At 44.8% G+C, this 22,115-nt stretch overlaps 1 protein-coding gene across 1 annotated transcript in view; it reads right to left on the bottom strand.

Moving 5' to 3' along the window:
• The window catches only part of LOC145360890 (uncharacterized), a 56,742-nt gene that overhangs the window by 13,855 nt on the left and 20,772 nt on the right, over positions 1-22,115 (bottom strand). The window contains exons 10-16 of the mRNA XM_080216392.1: positions 17,707-17,805; positions 9,067-9,225; positions 7,244-7,386; positions 5,929-6,086; positions 4,646-4,773; positions 2,773-2,857; positions 589-719 (exon numbers count right to left, since the gene is read on the bottom strand). Coding sequence (XP_080072518.1) covers positions 589-719; positions 2,773-2,857; positions 4,646-4,773; positions 5,929-6,086; positions 7,244-7,386; positions 9,067-9,225; positions 17,707-17,805 — 903 coding nt within the window. The remainder of the gene's footprint in view (positions 1-588; positions 720-2,772; positions 2,858-4,645; positions 4,774-5,928; positions 6,087-7,243; positions 7,387-9,066; positions 9,226-17,706; positions 17,806-22,115) is intronic.

Genomic DNA, 22,115 nt, shown 5'->3' with positions numbered 1-22,115 from the left:
ACGCATCACAATCTAAGTTTCCAGGTTTTCTACCCCCATTCCACAAACTGATCACTCAGTGCATGCGGAATTGTCTCACTTTACTCCTTTAGCTAGGCACACGACTTAGTTTAGTTATTAGTGTCACGAGTTGGCTTACATTAACACCGTAACAAAATTACTGTGAAAATCCCCTAATCGTCACACTCCAACAGCTGTTAGGGCACACTGAAGGAGAATTGAGCATGGCCAATGCACAGACTGTGGGAGGAAACCCATGCAGATACAGAGAGAAAGTGCAAACTCCACACAGACAATCACCCAAGAGAAGAATTGAACCCTGATTGCTGGCACTGTGAAGCAGCAGTGCTAACCACTGTGCCACCATGCCACCCATTGCACTGAGGCATCAGTGCTAACCACTGTGCCACCATGCTGTCCATCGCGCTGTGAGGCAGCAGTGCTAACCATTGTACCACCATTAGGAATCTGTCCTATTGGCGCAGGTTAACTTCAAGTATACCCACCCACCTTTCCTGCACCATTGACGTCTGAAATTAGATGATTGTAATCAATGCACAAAAGGACATGATGGCTTTTTGCCCTTACCTGTAGTAGCTGTGGGTTCTCTCTACCCAGCTGCTGAAGCAAGGCTGGTAACATTGAAGGATTCTGCTGCAGTACCTGCCTCATGTTCTGGAACTGGGGCAGATCTCGAAGGAATTCCAAAGGGCTCTCAGCTAGGTGGAAAAAGGAAGGAAGAAAGGCAATTGTTTTTTATTGACAAGAAGTGTTTTGAGTCAGGCAGTCTGACTGGAGAAACAGCCATAGAATGGTGAATATATTATCTGTACCAAACTCTTAAATTCCTGAACTACGGGAACAGACAAGGTGGCCCAAGGCAAGAAGCGAAGTGCAACAAAATGGGGTTAGCCTTCGGCTAGTGGCAGCTTTCAGGACATCACAAAGAACAAAGAAAATTACAGCATAGGAACAGGCCCTTCAGCCGCCCTCAAGCCTGCACCGACCATGCTGCCCATTTGAACTAAAACACCTGACCCTTCCAGGCATATCCCTCTATTCCCATCCTATTCATGTATTTGTCAAGATGCCCCTTAAAACTCACTACTGTATCCGCTTCCACTACCTCCCCCAGCAATGAGTTCCTGGCTCCCACCACTCTCTGCGTAAAAAAAAAATCTGCCTTGTACATCTCCTTTAAACCTTGCCCCTCGCACCTTAAACCTGTGCCCCCTAGTAATTGATCTTCCACCCTGGGAAAAAGCTTCTGACTATCCACTCTGTCCATGCCTCTCATAATCTTGTAGATTTCCATCAGGCCGCCCCTCAACCTCCACCATTCCAGTGAGCCAAGTTTCTCCAACCTTCCCTCATAGCTAATGCCCTCCATACCAGACAGTATCCTGGTAAATCTTTTCTGTACCCGCTCCAAGGCCTCCACTCCCTTCTGGTAGCGTGATGACCAGAACTGAAAACTATAATTAATTAAAATGGTATGATCCAAGTGAAATTCTCAAACAATTTATAGGTGGCAATAGGCTTGTCCAACTGAACTATCTTCTCACGTCATAGAACATGAGCAAGGGTGGCATCTGTTACCCATCCCTAATTACCCTCAAGGTGGTGGTGGTGAGCTGCCTTCTTGGAACTGCTGCAGTCTCTGAGTTATAAATGCACCCACAGTGCCGTTAGTTACAGAGTTGACTCCGTCTACATTTCCCGCTGCCTCGGCAAAGCAGCCAGCATTATCAAGGACCCCAAGCACCCTGGACATACTCTCTTCTACCGTCTTCCTTCTTTAGTCTGAAGTTAATAAGGAATATTAGGGGGGCTTCTTCACACAGAGAGTGGTGGGAGGGTGGAATGAGCTGCCAGATGAAGTGGTGACAGTGGACTCACTTTTAACATTTAAGAAAAACTTGGACAGGTACATGGATGAGAGCGGTGTGGAGGGATATGGTCCGGGTGCAGGTCAGTGGGACTCAACTCAGCTCCTATAAAGTTAAAGTTTATTTATTAGTGTCACGCGTAGGCTGACATTAACATTGCAATGAAGTTACTGTGAAAATTCCCTCGTCGCCACACTCCGGTGCCTGTTCGGGTATACTGGGGGAGAATTCAGCACGGCCAATGTACCTAACCAGCATGTCTTTTGGAAACCGGAGCACCCGGAGGAAACCTACGCAGACATGGGGAGAACGTGCCAACTCCACACAGAAAGTGACCCAAGGCTGGAATCAAACCCGGGTCCCTAGCGCTGTGAGGCACAGTAAGAAGTCTCACAACACCAGGTTAAAGTCCAACAGGATAATTTGCTAGTACGAGCCACAAGATGTTTGGAGAACTGCCCCTTCGTCAGGTGAGTGGGAGTTGTGTTCACAAACAAGGCATATATAGGCAAACTCAATTTCCAAGATAATGGTTGGAATGCAAGTCTTTACAGGTAATCAAGTCTTAAAGGTACAGACAATGCGAGTGGAGAGAGGGTTAAGCACAGGTTAAAGAGATGTGTATTGTCTCCAGCCAGGACAGTTAGTGAGGTTTTGCAAGCCCAGGCAAGTCATGAGGAATACAGATGGTATGACATGAACCCAAGATCCCGGTTGAGGCCGTCCTCATGTGTGCGGAACTTGGCTATCAGTTTCTGCTGTGAGGCAGCACCGCTAACTACTCTGCCACTACATAGGGGAAGAGAACCAGAATTAATGTTTCAGGCCGATGATTGTGCATCAGAATTTACTTGTAAGCACAACTGTGCACAGTATTGCTTACCTGGCTGTTCTGGGTTATTTAATGCATCAGATTCGAGACCCTCTTGAGTCATTACACTCTCCTGCACTGAAGTATCAGGTATACCCTGTAAACGAAAAGAGGGGATGAGAGAGGTTCAATATGACTTGGTCAGCAAATAACAAATTTTACAACATATTATGGCATGGGATAAATACTTCCTCTCCCACCTTCTGCTAGTCTGCACACCAACACTTGAAAAGTCTGTAAAAAATACTGGTTATTACTATGCAGTGAAATGCATTGTAAATACAGGAAACACCACGTACACTCCCTCATCATCAAACACAACATTTTAACATGGACACAGACAGTTTAGGGTAGAAAGGTTAAGTACTAGGGGACATACACTTAAGGTGCATGGGGAAAAGTTTAGAGGAGATGTGCGAGGCAAGTTTTTTTTTACACAAATGGTGGTGAATGTCTGGAACGCACTGCCTGGGGAAGTGGTGGGAGCAAGTACGATAGCAGCATTTAAGGGGCAACTGGACTAGGATGGGAATGGAAGGATACGGACTATAAGTGCGTACGGTTTTAGTTTAGGCAGGCATCATGATCAATGCAGGTTTGGAAGGCCAAAGGGCCTGTTCCTGTGCTGTACTGTTCTTTGTTCTTGTTATATCCCCTAACCAAAGAAGAATCACTTGGAGCTGCTGTATAGCATTTGGTAAGTTTACAGTACTATTCCTTCACCTGCCAGATGTGGGCGTTGCTAGACCAGCATTTGTAGCCCATCAGTAATTGTCCTCAAGATTAACCTTCTTGAACCCACTACAGTCCCAATGTGATGCAATTACACCCACAGTGCTGTTAGGGGAGGGAGTTCCAGGATTTTCACCCAGTGGCAGTGAAGGGACGGCCGATATATTTCCAAATCAGGTTTTACCTCATCACCCACCTTATTTGCATCGACTAAACGTGCATTTTCTTTTCCAAAGGAAAATAGGAAATTAAGAAAAAGACTTCTTTTACCTGATGGGCAGCACAGTGTTTAGCACTGCTGCCTCACAATACCAGGGATCCAGATTTGATTCCTAGCTTGGGTCACTGTCTGTGCAGAGTCTGCACATTCTCCCTGTGTCTGCGTGAGTTTCCTCCCACAGTCCAAAAGGCTTGCTGGTTAGGTACATTGGCCATGCTAAATTCTCCCTCAGTGTACCTGAACAGGTGCCAGAGTGTGGTGACCAGGGGATTCTCACAGTAACTTCATTGTAGTGTTAATGTAAGCCTACTTGCAACTAATGAATAAAGTTTAACTTTAAATTGCCCCTCAATGTCCAAAGATCTGTAGATTAGGGGGGATTAGCGGGGTAAATACGTGGGGTTATAGAGATAGAGCCTGGGTAAGATGCTCTGTCAGGGATTCGGTGCATACTGAATGGGCCAAATGGCCTCTTTCTGCACTGTAGTGATTCTATGACAATGTGGAACTCACCAATGCAGGGAATGGTTGAAGCAACTAGTATTGATGCACTTAAGGAGAAACTAGACAAGTATATAAAGGAGAACGGAATAGAGGGTTATACTGATAGATTTAGATGAGGAAAGATGGGCGGAGGCTCGAGTGAAGCATGAACACCAGCACAGACTGGTTGGGCTGAATGGCCTGTTGCTGTACTGTATATCCTACATAACCCCATCTACATTAAAGATGGCAAGGTAAGTTTGGAAAGGGGCAATAACCCTGGCCACGCACCCATTACTTTATCAGGAACAGTCAGATAAACAAGCAGCAAATGGTATGAACAGCACCCACCCCTATCAATGCACTCACATACAAACACTCACACACCCACCCCTTCACACGTGCATGCTCGCACACACAGAGACAGACACACATACACACACCCCTTACCGTCAGCAGGTACTCCACAGCCCTGTGCGGGTTATTGAAACTCGCCCTTAATGCCGCCACCACCTGCTCACGTTCATAGCCCATCGATACAATTTCTGACAGCATTGTCTCGTAAGCCACATCCCTCGCTGGAAAGGAACAATTTTTATAGCATAAATACCCTGGTGTGGTACACTGGTAATCACAAAATTACATTTTGCTGTACGCTCATCAATGTCCAGCATTAACAAAGGGCAAAAAAAGTGGCCAGTGTTCAACACGGCCCTTATCAATTTCAGGTTAATTGATGTAATAGAAACAAACACTAGCAGAATTTCCATAGTATGCTTCAATGTCCTCAAATAGTAACAGAGATGTTACCATACAGAAAAAGTGTTACCAGAAGGTGCAAATTACGGCACAGCACTTTTCATACATTCTAAGACTTCTTACGGATTACATAGCTACATAAAACTTGGTTAGGCAGCATCTGGAATATTGCATGCAGTTCTGGTCGCCACACTACCAGAAGAACGTGGAATCTTTAGAGACAGGGCAAAGAAGGTTCACCAGGATGTTGCCTGGTGTGAAAAGTGTTGGCTATGAGGAGTGGTTGAATAAACTAGGATTGTTTTCACTGGAAAGGCAGAGGCTGAGGGGAGACCTGATAGAGGTCTACAAAATGATGCGAGGCACAGACAGAGTAGCTAGTCAGAGGCTTTCTCCCTCAGGGTGGAACTGTCAATTACAAGGGGGCACAGGTTCAAGGCAAGAGAGAGAAAAAGTTGAAGGGAGATGTGCGGAAGAGGTTTTTCACGCAGAGTGGTGGGTGCCTGGAACGTGCTGCCTGAGGACGTGGTGGAAGCAGGCACATTAGCAACATTTAAGTGGCATCTGGTTGGATACGTGAATAGGGAGGGAATGGAGGGATACAGACCGAGTAAAGGCAGAAAGGTTTTCTTTAATTAGGACATCATGCTAGGCACAGATTTGGATGGCCGAAGGGCCTGTTCCGATGCTGTATTTTTCTTTGTTTTGTGTATAAATTCATCAACAATTACATTCTTGGCACTAGATCAGACAAGGATGAATGCTTGCAGCTCTCTCCTGCAGTTCAGCATTGTGAATTCCTGCTATCACCCCTTTATGTCTATTACAGCAGCGGAGAACATCTCACAGCAATTGCAAATCATCAGCCGACAATATAGCTTTTTAATCATGGTAGACTTGGCTGTTTCTGCTTTCTTGGTTCCCATCCCTTGCATTTATTGAAAACAAAAAAGGAAGGTTATGGATTCACTGACCTGGCATCGTGTTATCACTGTTGTGGGGTAAGTCATCAGGCAAATCACTCTGCAAACTCGGTTCCGAAATTAAATCAATCATTGACACTTGCGCAGGGTGTAAATCACTGACTGACAATGGGGCAGAGAGTATATCACTTCCTGAAGAGGGCATCGAACTGTGAACACAAATTTAAGAGGAATCTTCAAGCAATAATTTGGCAATATAACATTGTTCTAACATTTCTAAAGTTAAAGTTTATTTATTAGCGTCACAAGTAGGCTTACATTAACACTACAATGAAGTTACTGTGGATCCCCTAGTCACCACACTCCGGCACTTATTCGGGTACACTGAGGGAAAATTTAGCACGGCCAATGCACCCAAACCAGCACATCTTTCGGACCGTGGGAGGAAACCAGAGCACCCCATGCAGACACAGGGAGAATGTGCAGGCTCCACGTAGACAGTGTACCCAAGTCCCTGGTACAGTGGGCCAATCAGATTTCACCAAGATATCTTCTAGTCTTGTTTTCAGACCCTCCATGGCCTTGTCCCTCTTTACCTCTGTAATATCCTCTAACTCCTAACGCTTCCAAGGTATCTGTGCTCTTCTAATCCTGGCCTCTTGTGCATTCGCAATTACAATCACACCACTATTAGCAGTCATGCCTTCAGTTGCCTAGACCCTGAGCGCTGGAAATCCCTCTCCTACGACAGTGGTACAGGGGTTAGCACTGCTGCCTTACAGCGCCAGGGAGCTGGGTTCAATTCCTAGTTTGAGTGATTGTGGGGGGAGTCTGCACATCATCCACCATGTCTGCGTGAGTTTCCTCCAGGTGCTTCCGTTTCCTCCCATAGTCCAAAGATGTGCAGGTTAGGCGGATTGGCCACGCTAAATTGCCCCTTAGTGCCTAAAGATGTACAGGTTAGGTGGATTAGCCATGCTAAATTGCCCCTTCATGTTCAAAGATGTACAGGTTAAGTGGATTGGCCATAGCAATGGTGCAGGGTTACAGGATAGGGCAGAAGGGAGGACCTGGGCAAAATGTTCTTTCGGAGTGGTGGTGCAGACTCGATGAGCCGAATGGCCTCTTTCTGCACCGTAGAGATTTTAGATTCTACACTTCTCCCCCTTGCTTCCCTCCTGAAATAATTCTCAAATTCTACTACTTTGACCAATCTTTTGGTCATCTGACCCAGTAGCTCCTTGTGTGGTTCGGTGTCTATGGTGTCATATAAATGTAGGCTGATGTTGTTGCTCAGCAATGTATCAGGAAATCTCTTCAAGGAAATCAAGAGTCACTGGCCTGATCCTATGTTATCAGCTTTTACCTGGATATTGAAACAGAGCTGGTAATAGTCTGGGCTTGGCTTCCATCATCCATATTCTGTTTCTCCTCCCCTTCTAACTGCGACTGTGTGGTGGATGGTGCAACTGTAGCAACTGATCCCGTTTCCGTGGGGGCATTTTTAGGCTGCGGGTTTAAAAATAAAAAGTCGCATTCTTAGTGAAGTCTCTATCCAAATTCATTGCGTTAATTAGCGATTAGGCACCCCGTCATGAAGCACAAAGAATATATCATTCCCCTGTAATAGATACTGAAATAAGGTGAGTGAGTCCACAGAGAGAATGGTGGAAATTGGAGCAAAGCTAAAAACAAATCCTGCTTGTGAGGTAAAATTCCACTCTCAAACCCTCACCACCTGTATGTGCACAATACACAGAGTATAGATTAAAGTGCATTTCCAAACATTTCCTTCTGAAATCATTAATTGCCTTTGTTTCTACCACTCTTGTAGACAGAATCACACAATCACAGAATACTACAGTGCAGAATAGGCCCTTCAGCCCATCGAGTCCACATGGACACATGAAACGCCCTGACCTGCCCTACCTAATCCCACTTGCCAGCACTTGACCCATAGTCTTGAATGTTATGATGTGCCAAGTGTTCATCCAGATACTTTTTAAAGGATGTGAGGCCTCCACCACCTTCCCAGGCAGTGCATTCCAGGCCATCACCACCTTCTGGGTAAAAGGGTTTTTCCTTAAATCCCCCCCCAAAACCTCCCACCCCTCACTTTTAATTTGAGTCCCCTTGTAACTGACCCTTCAACTAAGGGGAAACAGCTGCTCCTTAACCACTCTGTCCATGCTCCTCAATCTTGAACACCTCTATCAGATCACCCCTTGGTCTTCTCTGCTCCAGAGAAAACAACCCAAGCCTATCCGACCTCTCTTCATAACTTAAATAGAAAACAAATGTCAGGTTATTACCACCCAATGCAGGAAAAAGCTTTTCCCCTGCATCTCTTGCCCAAAGCCTTAAATCTCTGCGCTCTGACCAAGACCGCAAGAAACTACTAAGCGGTGTGAATGAAGCTCAGTCCATCACGCAAACCAGCCTCCCATCCATTGACTCTGTCTACACTTCCTGTTGCCTTGGCAAAGCAACCAGCAGAATCATGGACCTCACACACCCCTGACATTCTCTCTTCCACCTTCTTCCATCAGGAAAAAGATACAAAAGTCTGTGGTCATGTACCAACCAACTCAAGAACAGCTTCTTCCCTGCTGCCATCAGACTTTTGAATGATCCTACTTTACATTAAGTTGATCTTTCTCTACACCCAAGCTATGACTGTAACACTGCATTCTGCACCCTCTCCTTTCCTTTTCTCTAAACGGTGTGTTTTGTCTGTGTAGCGTGCAAGAAACAATACTTTTCACTGTATCCCAATACATGTGATAATAATAAATCAAATCCTAAGCTTGCACCATCAGTTAACTGGAGCAGTTTTTGTGTGTCTACCTTAATCTAAACCTGTCATAATCTTGTCCACCAACATCAAACCTTCCCTCAATCACCTTTGGTCCAAGGAAAACAACCCTGGCTTCTCCGACCTAACTTTTTTTTATTCATTTGTGGGGCTTGGGCATTGCAGGCTGACACACATTTATTGCCCATCCCTAGTTGCCCTTGTTCAGAGGGCAGTTGAGAGTCAACCACAATGCTGTGGCTCTGGAGTCACATGTAGGCCAGACCAGGTAAGGGCGGCAGATTTCCTTCCCTTATAACTAAAATCCGTCTATCCCGGAACTACTCTGGTTAAAAAAAGAACTCCATTGCTAGAAACCCAAAAACTACGCGTACCTTTGTTACCATAACAACGACAAAATTCTTTTCATCGATCTTGTATTCCTTGAGCTTTACATCGTTGCTTAGAATCTTCCCTGCATATATGAGTTTCTGACCAGCAACAGGGAAACCAGTGCCCTTTTCTGCTTCAATACGTTCTTTCAGTGCTTGCACCTATCAAATAACATGTTGTAAAGACAGAAAGAAACAGTCAGACACTGATGACATAGCATTGAGAATAACCAGAACAGTGACCTTACAGTCAAGAGCGCAAACTAAAACTTTAAGATCTTAAACTTTGTACTTAACACCTCCAAGCCCGCTCGATAGGCATCTTCCTACCGTTTTTTCAGGTTTTAAGCACTGAGCAATGTGTTCCACACTGTTCATTGAGTACAGGAGTTGGAATGTCTTGCTACAACTGCACAAGACATTGGTGTGGCCACATCTGGAGTACTGCGTACAATTTTGGTCTCCCCACCATAGGAAAATTGGAAAGGGTGCAAAAAAGGATTTATAAAGGATATTACCGGGACTGGAAGGTTTGAATTATAAGGAGAGGCTGGATAGGCTGGGACTTTTTTTTCCTGGAGCGAAGAAGGATGAAGGGTCATCTTGTAGATGTTTTTAAAATCTTGAGGGGCAGAGATAAGATGAATAGCTAAGTCTTTTCCCCAGAGTAGGGGAATCCAAAACTAGAGGGCAAAGATTTCAAAGGGACCCCAGGGGCAACTTTTCCACACAGAGGACAGTGGGTGTGTGGATGGGCTGCCAGAGGAGGTGGTAGAGGCGGGTACAATTACAAAGTTAATAAAAAAGTTCATACAGGCCAGAGGTAAAAGAGACACTAATTTTGAGCAATACTCATCACATCATTTTCCCAGCTGTATTAAAAAAGCATTCCCATCACAAGCCAAGGGTATATCTCCCTCGCAGGGGGGGGATGAGGAACTAAATGGGCGAGGGGAGGGGAGAGGAATGAAACGGGGAGAGGGAGAGAAGGACAAAAGGGGATGGGTGGAGAGGATGTGGGGTTGTCCATACACAGATACCCGTGTTTGTCTCTGGCTGTGCTAAAAGACATTTGGACAGGTACATGGACGTGAAAGGTTGATACAGATATGGGCCAAACACAGGTAAATGGGGCTCATTCTGTTTAGGACACCTCGTTGACATGGACGAATTGGACCTAGGAGCCTGCTTTCATGATGTATAACTCTACGATTCAAAGTTCCCAGCCTCAATTCCTGGTCTACCAAGTTAGCTGGTCCCAGACAAACAGTTGTGAGCTCTAGGAATGGCCAAAAGACTAGAGAAAATAAAATTCTACACCCGGATTTCTAGTGCTGGCTGCAAATTCATTGGCAAGTAGACAAAGGTTGGCACTGCCACTGGAAGCATAGCTTGAAGACATTAAAAAGGAAAATATTCTGGCCAAAATAATATATATAATCCAAAACACAACTTCAATTACATTATATTTGGTGCCAACAATCAGGGAATTCAGATTGTAGTTCTAGTAATTATACAATTGATCATTTAGGGAATACATTTCTCAAAAAAAATACTGTTGGCGTATCACATTGCTTAAGGTGACTAATGCACTATTAACACTATATATTAGGGCTGATGACACAACACAAGCAATAGTACAGCCAGATATGAATACCCCTGCAGATCTGTGAAAACACAAACTGGGAAGGATGTCAAAAGCACACCCAGTATTAAGACTCCCAACGATTTCAGTTCGTAAGTGTGGCCGCCACTGCTTTGAGGGCAAACGTGCACAGCAAGGCTTCACAAACATCAGCGGAATCGCAAGTCGCCAAGGAAGTAATGTTGGCCAAACCTCTGGGAAAATCCATTGAGTCTGCCATGAAAAATTGCCTAGGATCTTTCATATCCGCCGGAACGGGCAGATCAGGCCTGAATTTAAACATTGTTATCGGTTCTCCAGAGCAACGCAGCACTCAGCACTGCATCAAAGTGTCAACCTTGATTATCTGGTCAAGTCTTCGAGTCCACAATGTTCTGGTTCAGGGGCCAGACTGCACACGCTGTGTCACACTAATGGCAGCAACAGCACTAAACACATTTAATAACTGCTGCCACATGATACCAGTTAATACGCCAACAATGTGTAACATGTCGCGAGGGGCTAAGTGCTGCCATGATTCAAGCGTCAACATTCCTGCTGATTTACAGTAATTACTCTCATTTAAGGGAATACTGCTGCAGATGATTTGTCATTATTAATGACCAAACATGATAATGTTTCTGGAGGTTACAACCCATTTGCCCCTGCAGCAGATTCATATTAATACGCTCACAAATTAGTGTCAGCACACAAGCTGGAATGGAATCACCAACTTTTACAGATGCACTACAGAAAGCATTCTTTCTGATTGTATCACAGCCTGGTATGGCTCCTGCTCTGCCCAAGACCACAAGGAACTACAAAAGGTCATGAACGTAGCCCAATCCAACGCCCAAACCAGCCTCCCATCCACTGACTCCGTCTGCACTTCTCACTGCTTCAGCAAAGCAGCCAGCGTAATTAAGGACCCGCACGCATCCCGGACATTCTCTCTTCCACCTTCTTCCGTTAGGAAGGAGATACAAAAGTCTGAGGTCACATACCAACCAACTCAAGAAGAGCTTCTTCCTCACTGCTGTCAGACATTTGGATGGACTTATCTTTCATTAAGTTGATCTTTCTCAACACCCTAGCTAAGACTGTAATACTACATTCTGCACTCTCCCCTTTCCTTCTCTATGAACGGTATGCTTTGTCTGTATAGCACACAAGAAACAATACTTTTCATTGTATGCTATTACATGCGACAATAATAAATCAAATCAAATCTCCTGCAGTTAATTAAATTATTGACCCTAGAACACACCTTGACATCAATCTCCCCCCTCCCTCTACGAAATTACAGCCCTTCAGGTATAGGTACAACAAAGATTATTAGTTTATCAGGGTGGCACAGTGGTTAGCACTGCTGCCTCACAGTGCCAGGGACCTGGGTTTGACTCCCGGCTTCAGTCACTGTGTATGGAGTTTGCACGTTCTCCCTGTGTCTGCATGGATTTCCTCCCGGTGCTCCGGTTTCCTCTCGGTGCTCCGGTTTCCTCTCTCAGTCCAAAAGATGTGCTCATTAGGTGCGTTGGCCATGCTAAATTCTCGCTCAGTGTACCCGAACAGGCACCAAAGTGTGGTGACTAGGGGATTTTCACCGTAACTTCATTACAGCGTGAACGTAAGCCTACTTGTGATTAATAAATAAACGCTACTTTATCACATCAGGTATTCCTGATCTGGCAGTAAAGTGAGCTGTGTGGTGCAGGGAGTGTCATAGTTCCAAGAGCGAGTTCAGACCAGACAGCTGAGATGATGTCAAAAGTCACGCGTGAAAGAAAAATGGGTTCTCTGCATTTAGGCCACAATGGCACTAAAGTGGTGATCTCACTTAATGACCTCAGAAAGCTTTGTATAAGAAATAGGGAAATGCCATAGCTGGTGCAGTAAGTGGCATTCTTTTGAGGTCAGGTAGTGTCATGGCTGACGGTATCTGAATATTATATACCTGACCGAGTGATCCAAAAACCAGCACTGACTTTCCTCAGCCTTTAGTAGGACTAGGCAGTAGGACTAGGGGGCACAGCCTCAAGATAAAGGGGAGGCAGTTTAGAACGGAGTTGAGGAGGAACTTCTTCACTCAAAGGGTGGTGAATCTCTGGAATTCTCTGCCCGTTGAAGTGGTGGAGGCTGCCTCGCTAAATATTTTTAAGAAGCGGGTTGATGGGTTCTTGATAAGAGAGGGGATTAAGGGTTATGGGGAGAGGGCAGGAAAGTGGAACTGAGCCACAACAGATCAGCCATGATCTTATTGAATGGCGGGGCAGGCTCGAAGGGCTAGATGGCCTACTCCTGCTCCTATTTCTTATGTTCTTATGTTTCCTTTGTCTAACCCAACTACCGTAAAACCCAATCATCACGGTTTAAGAGCCTGCAATCAAGTAGCGTCTCTATGGGGTCGCTGTCCTTGACTGGGCAAACCCCATTTACTTTTGCCAAAGAAAACTCAGGGTAAAAGGTCAGCAAGAGTTTGCACAATTGTGTAGTTCTGCAGTCTCTCCAAGTAAAAGGGAGCATCTTACCAGCACTTGAGCATGAGTAAGCCTCCCACTGTCCGGTGCCACAGTCCATTAAGACATTGCATAATTAATTGCAGCCAGGCAGGAATGGTCAAGATCTGCAGTCACATACAGACCTAACAGAAATGTAGAACAGTAGGAGCAGGAGCAGTCCATTTGGCCCAGGGAGCCTACTCGGCTATTCAATACGATTAAGGCTGCTCCTCTCTCTCACCCCATGACACCTTCACGTCTAGAAATCTAATAGATTTATCCAGGTATTAACCCTCATCCTGACAAATCTTCCCAATAACTTAATTCTACTCTCCTTAAATGTAGGTAATTTGAAATTTTACCAGCAAATAAAACTTCTTATCCATTCACACTATGGACAAATCTCAGTAGTAGGGAAATTTCACAGTAATTTCATTGCATTGTTAATGTAAGCCTTATTTGTGACTAATAAATAAACTTTACTTCTACTTTACTTTAAATCTGTACCGAGGTGGCACAGTGGTTAGCATTGCCGCCTCTCAGCGTCAGGGACCCGGGTTCCATTACTGGCTTGGATCACTGTCTGCATGGGTTTCCTCTGGGTGCTCCGGTTTCCTCCCACAGTCTGAAAGACGGGCTGATTAGGTGCATTGGCCATGTTAAATTCTCCCTCAGTGTACCCGAACAGGCGTCAGAGTGTGGCAACTAGGGGATTTTTCACAGTAACTTTATTGCAGTGTTAATGTAAGCCTCCTTGTGACTAATAAATAAACTTTGAAACTTTAAAATCCAGCCAGATAGTCTTCACTCCCTTGATACAGAGTACACTATTTCTGTCCAGATCCATCCTACTTGTAGATTAACAATCACCTAAGTTTTACAGTTCTCAGTATCATAAGGTTATGTAATGAAATGTACACAGCTAGATTTACTAGGATGCTACTGGGACTTGATGGTTTGAGTTATAAGGAGAGGCTGGATAGACTGGGACTTTTTTCTCTGCAGCGTAGAAGGCTGAGGGGCGATCTTATAGAGGTCTATAAAATAATGAGGGGCATAGATGAGCTAGATAAGCAACATCTTTTCCCAAAGGTGGGGGAGTCTAAAACTAGAGGGCATAGGTTTAAGATGAGAGGGGAGAGATACAAAAGTGTCCCAAGGGGCAATTTTTTCACGCAGAGGGTAGTGAGTGTCTGGAATGAGCTGCCAGATGTAGTAGTAGAGGTGGGTACAATTTTGTCTTTTAAAAAGCATTTAGACAGTTACATGGGTAAGATGGGTATAGAGAGATATGGGCCAAATGCAGGCAATTAGGACTAACTTTGGGGTTTTAAGAAAAGGGCGGCATGGACAAGTTGGGGCAATGGGCCTGTTTCCATGCTGTAAACCTCTAAAACCAGATTACACAGAAGCACAGAAGTTTTGATTAACGAACTTCAAACTAAGACCTTAAGAGTGACTTGTTAAGTGCAGGCTGCATTACTCCACAAGCCAGTTTTTTGCTCAATTAAGGTATCTGACAGAAACACCTACTCAAGAGTTAATTTTTTTTAAGTACAGCTGTTAACTCCTCAATGTGTCAACCACAAAGTAGCCACATACACAAATTCACACAGCAGATGCTCCTAGAGCAAACCAAAATTAATCTCCCTCTTCTAGTCCTGTATCTTCCTCCATTACAATTAGTTATATGACTCAGGCGGACCGCCTGCCGTATCGATTCTTGTGCTAAAACATTCCAGCAACCCAACAGACAAAATAAAATTTCTAACCTCTCTCTCAGGTCAGTATTAAAATGTTAAGCTAATATAAAATACATTCTCAATCAATAACCTGTCCTTTTCAAAACCTCTGTAAACAGTCCTCAGCATCATGGGGAAACAGAGCAAACGTTTCAAGTCTGCACGACCCTTTATTGGTTCTATTCTCTCTCCACAGATGCCATCAGACCTGCTGAGATTTTCCAGCATTTTGTGTTTTTGGTCCAGATCCCAGCATCCACAGTGTTTTGCTTTTATCTCAGCGGGTCGGGCTTCTCTTGGTAGCATTATCTCCCCTTCAGTCCAGATAGTTGTGGGTTCAAGTCACACCCCAGGGTTCAAGAAATAAAGCAAGGCCAAGAAATCCAATGCTGTAGAGGGAATGCTGCACTGTCAGAGGTGCCACCTTTCTGATGCAAATCCCACAGTCGTTATTTTGAAAATGAGGAATGTGGGTTTTCACTGGTGTCCCAGAAGGAGAAGAGTGTCAACGTAGCAACCAAAATCATGAAAGAAAACAGGAAAAGTACTGTCACATTACAGTTTGCCAGATCATGCTCTGCCCAGTTGGTAACATGGCAACAGGGTAGCACAATGGTTCACACTGCTGTCTCACAGTGCCAGAGATCTGCGTTCAATTTCCGGTTTGGGTCACTGTCTGCATGTTCTCCCGTGTCTGCTCAGGTTTCCTCCAGCTGCTCCGGTTTCCTCCCACATTCTGAATGACATGCTGCTTAGAGGCATTGACCAGAACAGGTGCCAGAGTGTGGCAACTAGGAGAATTTCACAGTAATTTCATTGCAGTGTTGATGTAAGCCTTACTTGTGACTAATAAATAAACTTGAACTTTAAAAGCTGCCCTGGCACTTTTATTCGAAAAGATACTTCGTTCATAAAGAATCTTGCAAACCGGATGCATGTACCATCAACCAAGGTGATCCAGACCTGTTTTTATTCATTCATGGGACGTGGGTGTTGCTGGTTGGCCAGCATTTATTGCCTATCCCCAGTTGCCCCTGAGAAGGTGGTGGTGAGCTGTTATCTTGAATCGCTGCAGTTTACGTGCTGTGGGTTGACCCACAATGCCATTAGGGAGGGAGTTCCAGGATTTTGGACCCAGCAACTGCGAAAGAACAGCCAATATATTTCCAAGTCATGATGGTGAGTGACTTGGAGAACTTGCAGGTGAAGGTGTTCCTATGTGTCTGCTGCTCTTGAACTTCTATATGGAAGTGGTTGTGGGTTTGGAAGGAGTTGTCTAAGGATCGTTGGCGAGATCTTGCATTGAAAGCAAGGTTAACACAAGTTCCAATGAATAGTCATGTTGGACTCGAAACATTAACTCTACCTTTCTCCCTCTACAGATGCTGCCAGAGCTGCTGAGATTTTTAGCACTTTCTGTTTTCATTAACAAGGCAGCCCATGGATGCCAGTGCCCTCTTCAGGCATAGAACATAAAGAAACAGAAACTTAATTGGCGGTAAAAAGGGAAGTGGGGGTGGCGGGTGTTCTCAGCACGTGAAAGATGACCTATAAAGACAACATTCTTTAAATAACTGAAGTTTCCACAGCTGTGGAGCCAGGAAGGGGAGCCTGGCCCACCCAATCTCCCTCCCATACAGCAAGGGGTCAGTGCTATACAAATGCAATTTTCTTTAATCCACTGCAGTTTCTGCCCCCGCCCCCAACTCCCCAGTACTGATTCCTGAGGGGTGGGGGGTGATTATTTCCAGTTTCCAAAGTCCTGGAACACAGCAGGAGGAGCCTAATCAACCACTTATCCTCTGTTCATCTTTCCCCTGCCCCAGTTGGAGGAGGAGTGCTCCACAAATGCAATATTCTTCAAGCAACAGCAGTCGCTGTTTCCCCACACAGCCCCCTCAAACCATGACCCCTGGGTGGGTTATCTCCAGTTTCTAAAGTCCTGGAGTAGGAAGGAGGAAGCTGATCAACCTCTTACCCCCATTTCTCCTCCATCTTCAGAACAGGAGATGTGAGACAAATGTAATATTTTTTAAACAGCAGCAGTTTCTGCCCTGACCCCTGGGGGCCAGCAGAAGACAACTTTTACCCCCATCCCACCCATGCCAGGAGGGGGGAAGGAGGGTGCTATATAGTTCCTGCCCCCTAATAAACCTGATTCTTGGAGTTAATCCCCATTCCACACTACCCCACCCTAGAGGAGGCAGGGGTACTATACAAATGCAATATTCTTTAAGTAACAGTAGTTTCTACCCCCAATAAACCTGACATCTGGAATTAATCCCCTTGTCCCCACCCCCACCCCACTATGTCAGGAGGAGGAAGAGCGTGCTATACAAATGCAATATTCTTCAAGGAACATCAGATTCTGCCCCCAATAATCCCGACTCCTGGGGTTAATCCCCTTATCCTCATTATAAACTACCCCACTCTAGGAGAAAGTGGGTGTGGGTACTATACAAATGCAATATTCGTTAAACAGCTGCAATTTCTGTCCCCCCACTGACTCCTGTTGTGGGGTGAGTTAATCTTGACTTCTTAAAGTCCTCGAGTGGGAAGAAAGAGGCTGATCAGCCCCTTATCCTCATCCCAGTCCAGACCAGAAGGAGGTGGAGGAGGAGAGGAGTTGCCATACAAATGCAACATTCATCCATATAATCACTCCAATCCTCCGACCCGCCCCGGTTTCCGGGGGAGGAGGCAGCCCCCGGTACCCCGGCCCCTCCCTATAAATAGACTGGGGAGAGAAGGGGAGGGGATCCCCCGCTCGCTCCCTCACCGTCAGCTCAGGGTCGATCTCGATTTTGAAGGTTTGCTGCTGCAGCGTTTTCACGGTGATGAACATGGCCCCCGCCTCGCCTCGCCGGAGAGAGGGTGATTAGCAGTGCCGTTCCTCCGCCGCCTGTCCGCTCGCCCTCAAGTTTGCTGGAAATTTCCAGCGGGGCCGCCTCAGACCGCCGCCATCTTGACGCAAGGCCGCGCAGCGTCGTCGTCATGGCGACCGGCCCGCGTTACGTATTCGAGTTACGTGACGTGGTCTGCGCAATCGCGTCGCGTACTCTGCGTGGTTGCGCCACGCTGTCTGCGTCATTACGTCACGTAGACTGCGTGTACGCAATCGCTTTACGTAAGGCCTGCGTGATCACGTTACCTGAGGCGTGGCCTCGCCCAGCCTTTAACCAGGAAGTACCACCATGTGCGATTGACTGACTCCATTCAAGCACTTCTACACTCATGTTCCCCACGACTAACCGTACTTCTTCATTAGAAAATAAAAACATTTATATCTTATAGTTATAAAATATATGCAAATACATATAAAATAGCAAATGTAAAGTGGTACAGTTGGCACTGCTGCCTCAGCAAGAAGTCTCACAACATCAGGTTGTGTGTGTCCAACAGGTTTATTTAGTAGCAAACGCCACTTGTCCTCGACCGCGTGTTGCAGACTGGCACGTTCCAAGGTCCAGGACTATGTGCTGAGGGACGGGCTGAAGCTTGGGGCAGCCGCCACAAAGGCACAATGGGGAAAGGCCACACTGTAAAGCCTTTTAACGGAGGCAGACCGAGGGCCCAGGAACTGCAGAACACCCTCGACCTGCGTAGCTGTGTGCCAATCTGAGCACTAACGGCACACAGTAATTTATTGAGGCATGTATATAGTTTCAAGTATTGAAATGTAATCATTGTAATTAGCACAAATCTGTAAATATTGAGACATGGATATAGTTTTTAAGTATTGAAATGTAGTCACTGTAATTTGGACAGATCTGTAAAAATGTTTTGATTCCACATTGTTTGCTATCAAAGCCCTATACATTTGCACTAGATTATTGAGATTTTTAATGAATAAAGAATATTTTTGGAAAAAAAACGCCACTTGGACTTTAACATGGCGTTGTGAGACTTCTTACTGTGTTTACTCCAGTCCAACATGACATCTCCACATCATGACTACTGTCAACGTCTCACAGCACCAGGGACCCAGGTTCAATTCTGACCTCAGGTGACTGCATGGGTTTCCTCTCGGTGCTCCAGTTTCCTCCCACAGTCCAAAGATTTTACTTATTGATTTATCAGTCACAAATGAGGCTTACATTAACATTGCAATGAAGTTACTGTGAAATTCCCCTAGTCACCACATGCTGGCGTCTGTTTGGGTCAATGCACCCAAATTAGCACGTCTTTCAGACTGTGGGAGGAAACCCACACAGAAATGAGGAGACTGTGCAAACTCCACACAGTGACCCAAGCCAGTAATTGAACCTGGGTCCCTGATGCTGTGAGGTAGCAGTGCTAACCACTATGTCACCTGTCCTACATGTGCAATCTCCAGTTATACTTTTTTTAATATTTGTTTTTAATAGGATGTAGGTGTCATTGGCTGGGTCTGGCATTTATTGCCCATTCTTAACTACACTCCATTTCAGAGCGCAGTTGAGAGTCAACCACATTACCACAGGTTGGAGTCATACGAAGGCCAGACCACATAAAGACAGCAGATTTCCTTCCCTGATAAGACATAAGTGAACCAGATGGGTTTTACAACAATTGTTTCATCACTAGATTTTTAATTCCAGATATTTTATTGAATCCAGATTTCACTATCTGAATTGCTAGTCCAATTATATTACCACTACCTCTGTAACACTACCTACCAAAACTACTACCAAAACTACTAACATGTATCTACCCATACCATCTTTGGAGCTAGATTGATGTTCCTTCACCAGCACTGGGTCAAAATCCTGGAATCTTCAACTGGGTCAACAGGCTAAGGAATGGCAGCTGGAGTTTAATTCAGATAAATGCAAGATACTGCATTTTGGTTAGGCAAAACAGAGCAGGACTTAATTAATGGTAGGGCCCTGGGATGTATTGTTGAACAGAGAGACCCAGGAGTGCAAGCACATAGTTCCTTGAAAGTGACATCACAGGTAGACATGGTGGTGAATGAGACATCTGGCACACTTGCCTCCATTAGTCAGAATATTGAGTACAAGAGTTGGGACATTATGTTGCAACTGTGCAAGACATTAAGGCCACATTTGGAGTACTGCATGCAATTCTGGTTGCCCTGCTATAGGAAGCATGTTATTAACCTGGAAAGGGTGCAAAGAAGATTTGTTACCCAGACTGGAAGATTTGAATTATAAAGGAGAGCTTGCATAGTCTGGGACTTCTTCCTTGGACAGTAGGAGGATGAGAGGTGACCTTTAGAGGTTTATAAAATCATGAGGCATTGATAAGCTGAATAAATTAGGTCTTTTCTCAGGGTAGGGGCATCCAAAACTAGAGGGAAGGGTTTAAAAAAAAAGTGGAGGGGAAGATTTAAAAGGGACTCAAGGAGCACATTTTCAAGAGGGTGATGTGTGTGTGGAATGAGCTGCCAGAGGAAGTGGTAGAGGTGGGTAGAATTACAACATTTAAGCCATGGATGGGAAAAGTTTAATGGCACATGTGCCAAATACAGGCAAAATAGGACTAGTTCAGTTTAAGAAACCTGGTCAGCATGGATGGGTTGGGCTGAAGGGCCTGTTTCCCTGCTGTATATCTAAGACTAATTACCTTCTTAACAGCACAGTGGACTGTAGTGGTTCAAGAGGGGAAATCACTTCAAGGGCAATTAATAGATAACAAAATGCAGGCCTTGCCAGCAACAAGGAAAAATTGAGTCAATGTCTACAGGCTTCTGGAGTAGAATTCCAAAGATATACATCAGTCTGTGCCACATGGACCGACTCCTTACCCAGAGAAGCATCCTTACGGCATCTTTGACACCCTAGCTATGACTTAACACTACATTCTGCACCCTCTCCTTTCCTTCTCTATAACAGATATTTTTCTGTATAGTCTGCAAGAAACAAAGCTTTTCACTGTATGCTGATACACGTGATCATCAAATTTGGTCAAATCCCTTAATTTTATATATTTGGTTTCAAGATCATAGAATCCCTCCAGTGCAGAAGTCAGCCCATTGAGCCTGCACCAACCACAATCCCACCCAGGCTCTATCTCCAATACCCATGCATTTACCCTAGTTAGTACCCTTGACATGAAGGGCCAATCCACCTAACCTGCAGATCTTATGCCTGTGGAAGGAAACTGGAGCACCTGGAACAAACCCACAGACACAGGGAGAATGTGCAAACTCCACATAGACAGTGACCCAAGCAAAAGAAAATTGAACCCAGGTCCCTGCAGCTGTCAGGCATTGTACTAACTACTGTGCTGCCCCAATAGCCAAGTCCCAAGCATGGATCCTTGCATACTGCACTGGTTGCAGTCTGGCAACTCAACCAACAAATCTGTGCTAATATTACCCTCAATCTCAGGAGTCCCATTAAACCTGGACAAACCCACAGTAGTCATTTCACTTCCATTGGTTTTTATTGTAGAAATGTGATCAAACTTATTTCTGTATTGCACACAGAACTCAAAAAAAAAGTTTTCCCCAAACACGGTTATCTGTCAAATCACCAATTTACAACATTTAAATAACAGATTAAAATGACAAACTTTTAGACTTGGTCTGTACAGAAATTTTAAGTCCCCCTTTTGAATTGTGTTGGAAATAAAGAATTTCCCCTCCCCTCCCTTGAAACCCCTATATAAAGAATGCAAAATACAAAGGCAAAGTTGACCCTGGATTTGGAAAGAGCCAATAAACATCCATGTGTATAACCAGTGCAGTCCTGCTTGATGCTATTGTTCTGAATGGATAAAGGCAGCTGTACAATTACACTTACAGTTGAAGCCTGTTAATGTGGGAAAACCCCAGATGGAAGTGAAATTGGTCAATTTAAGTCAGATTATTCCCCCCCTTTACGTTAATTCCATCACCAGATTTTAATTTTATGCTAGGGAATCAAGTGGTTAAGAAAAAAAACTTTATAAAGTTGTGCTCCCTGGAAATTAACTGGCATCAACTGTACAACCTTGAGACATGTTTTAAAGTACACCATTGTTCAGTGTATTATGCTCATCTAGACAAGTCAACACAAACTAACCTAAACAGTGTAGGAACCCAAGTTTGGAAGTTACTGGCCATAAGCATTATTACTATGCAAATACTCAAGGGCTTTTTAAACTGAGGGGGTTGACCCACAAGTTAACACCCTCAGTAAAAATAGCAAAAGAAAAACAGCTAACCTGCTGTGAACAATGCTCAGGTGATTTCCAAGATTG

Source organism: Carcharhinus amblyrhynchos, chromosome 33 (genome assembly GCF_965287045.1).
Source record: "Carcharhinus amblyrhynchos chromosome 33, sCarAmb.v2.hapA, whole genome shotgun sequence".
Classification (NCBI taxonomy): domain Eukaryota; kingdom Metazoa; phylum Chordata; class Chondrichthyes; order Carcharhiniformes; family Carcharhinidae; genus Carcharhinus; species Carcharhinus amblyrhynchos.
The sequence above is the reverse complement of the archived record's forward strand: the minus strand, read 5'-3'. Positions and strand labels throughout refer to the sequence as shown.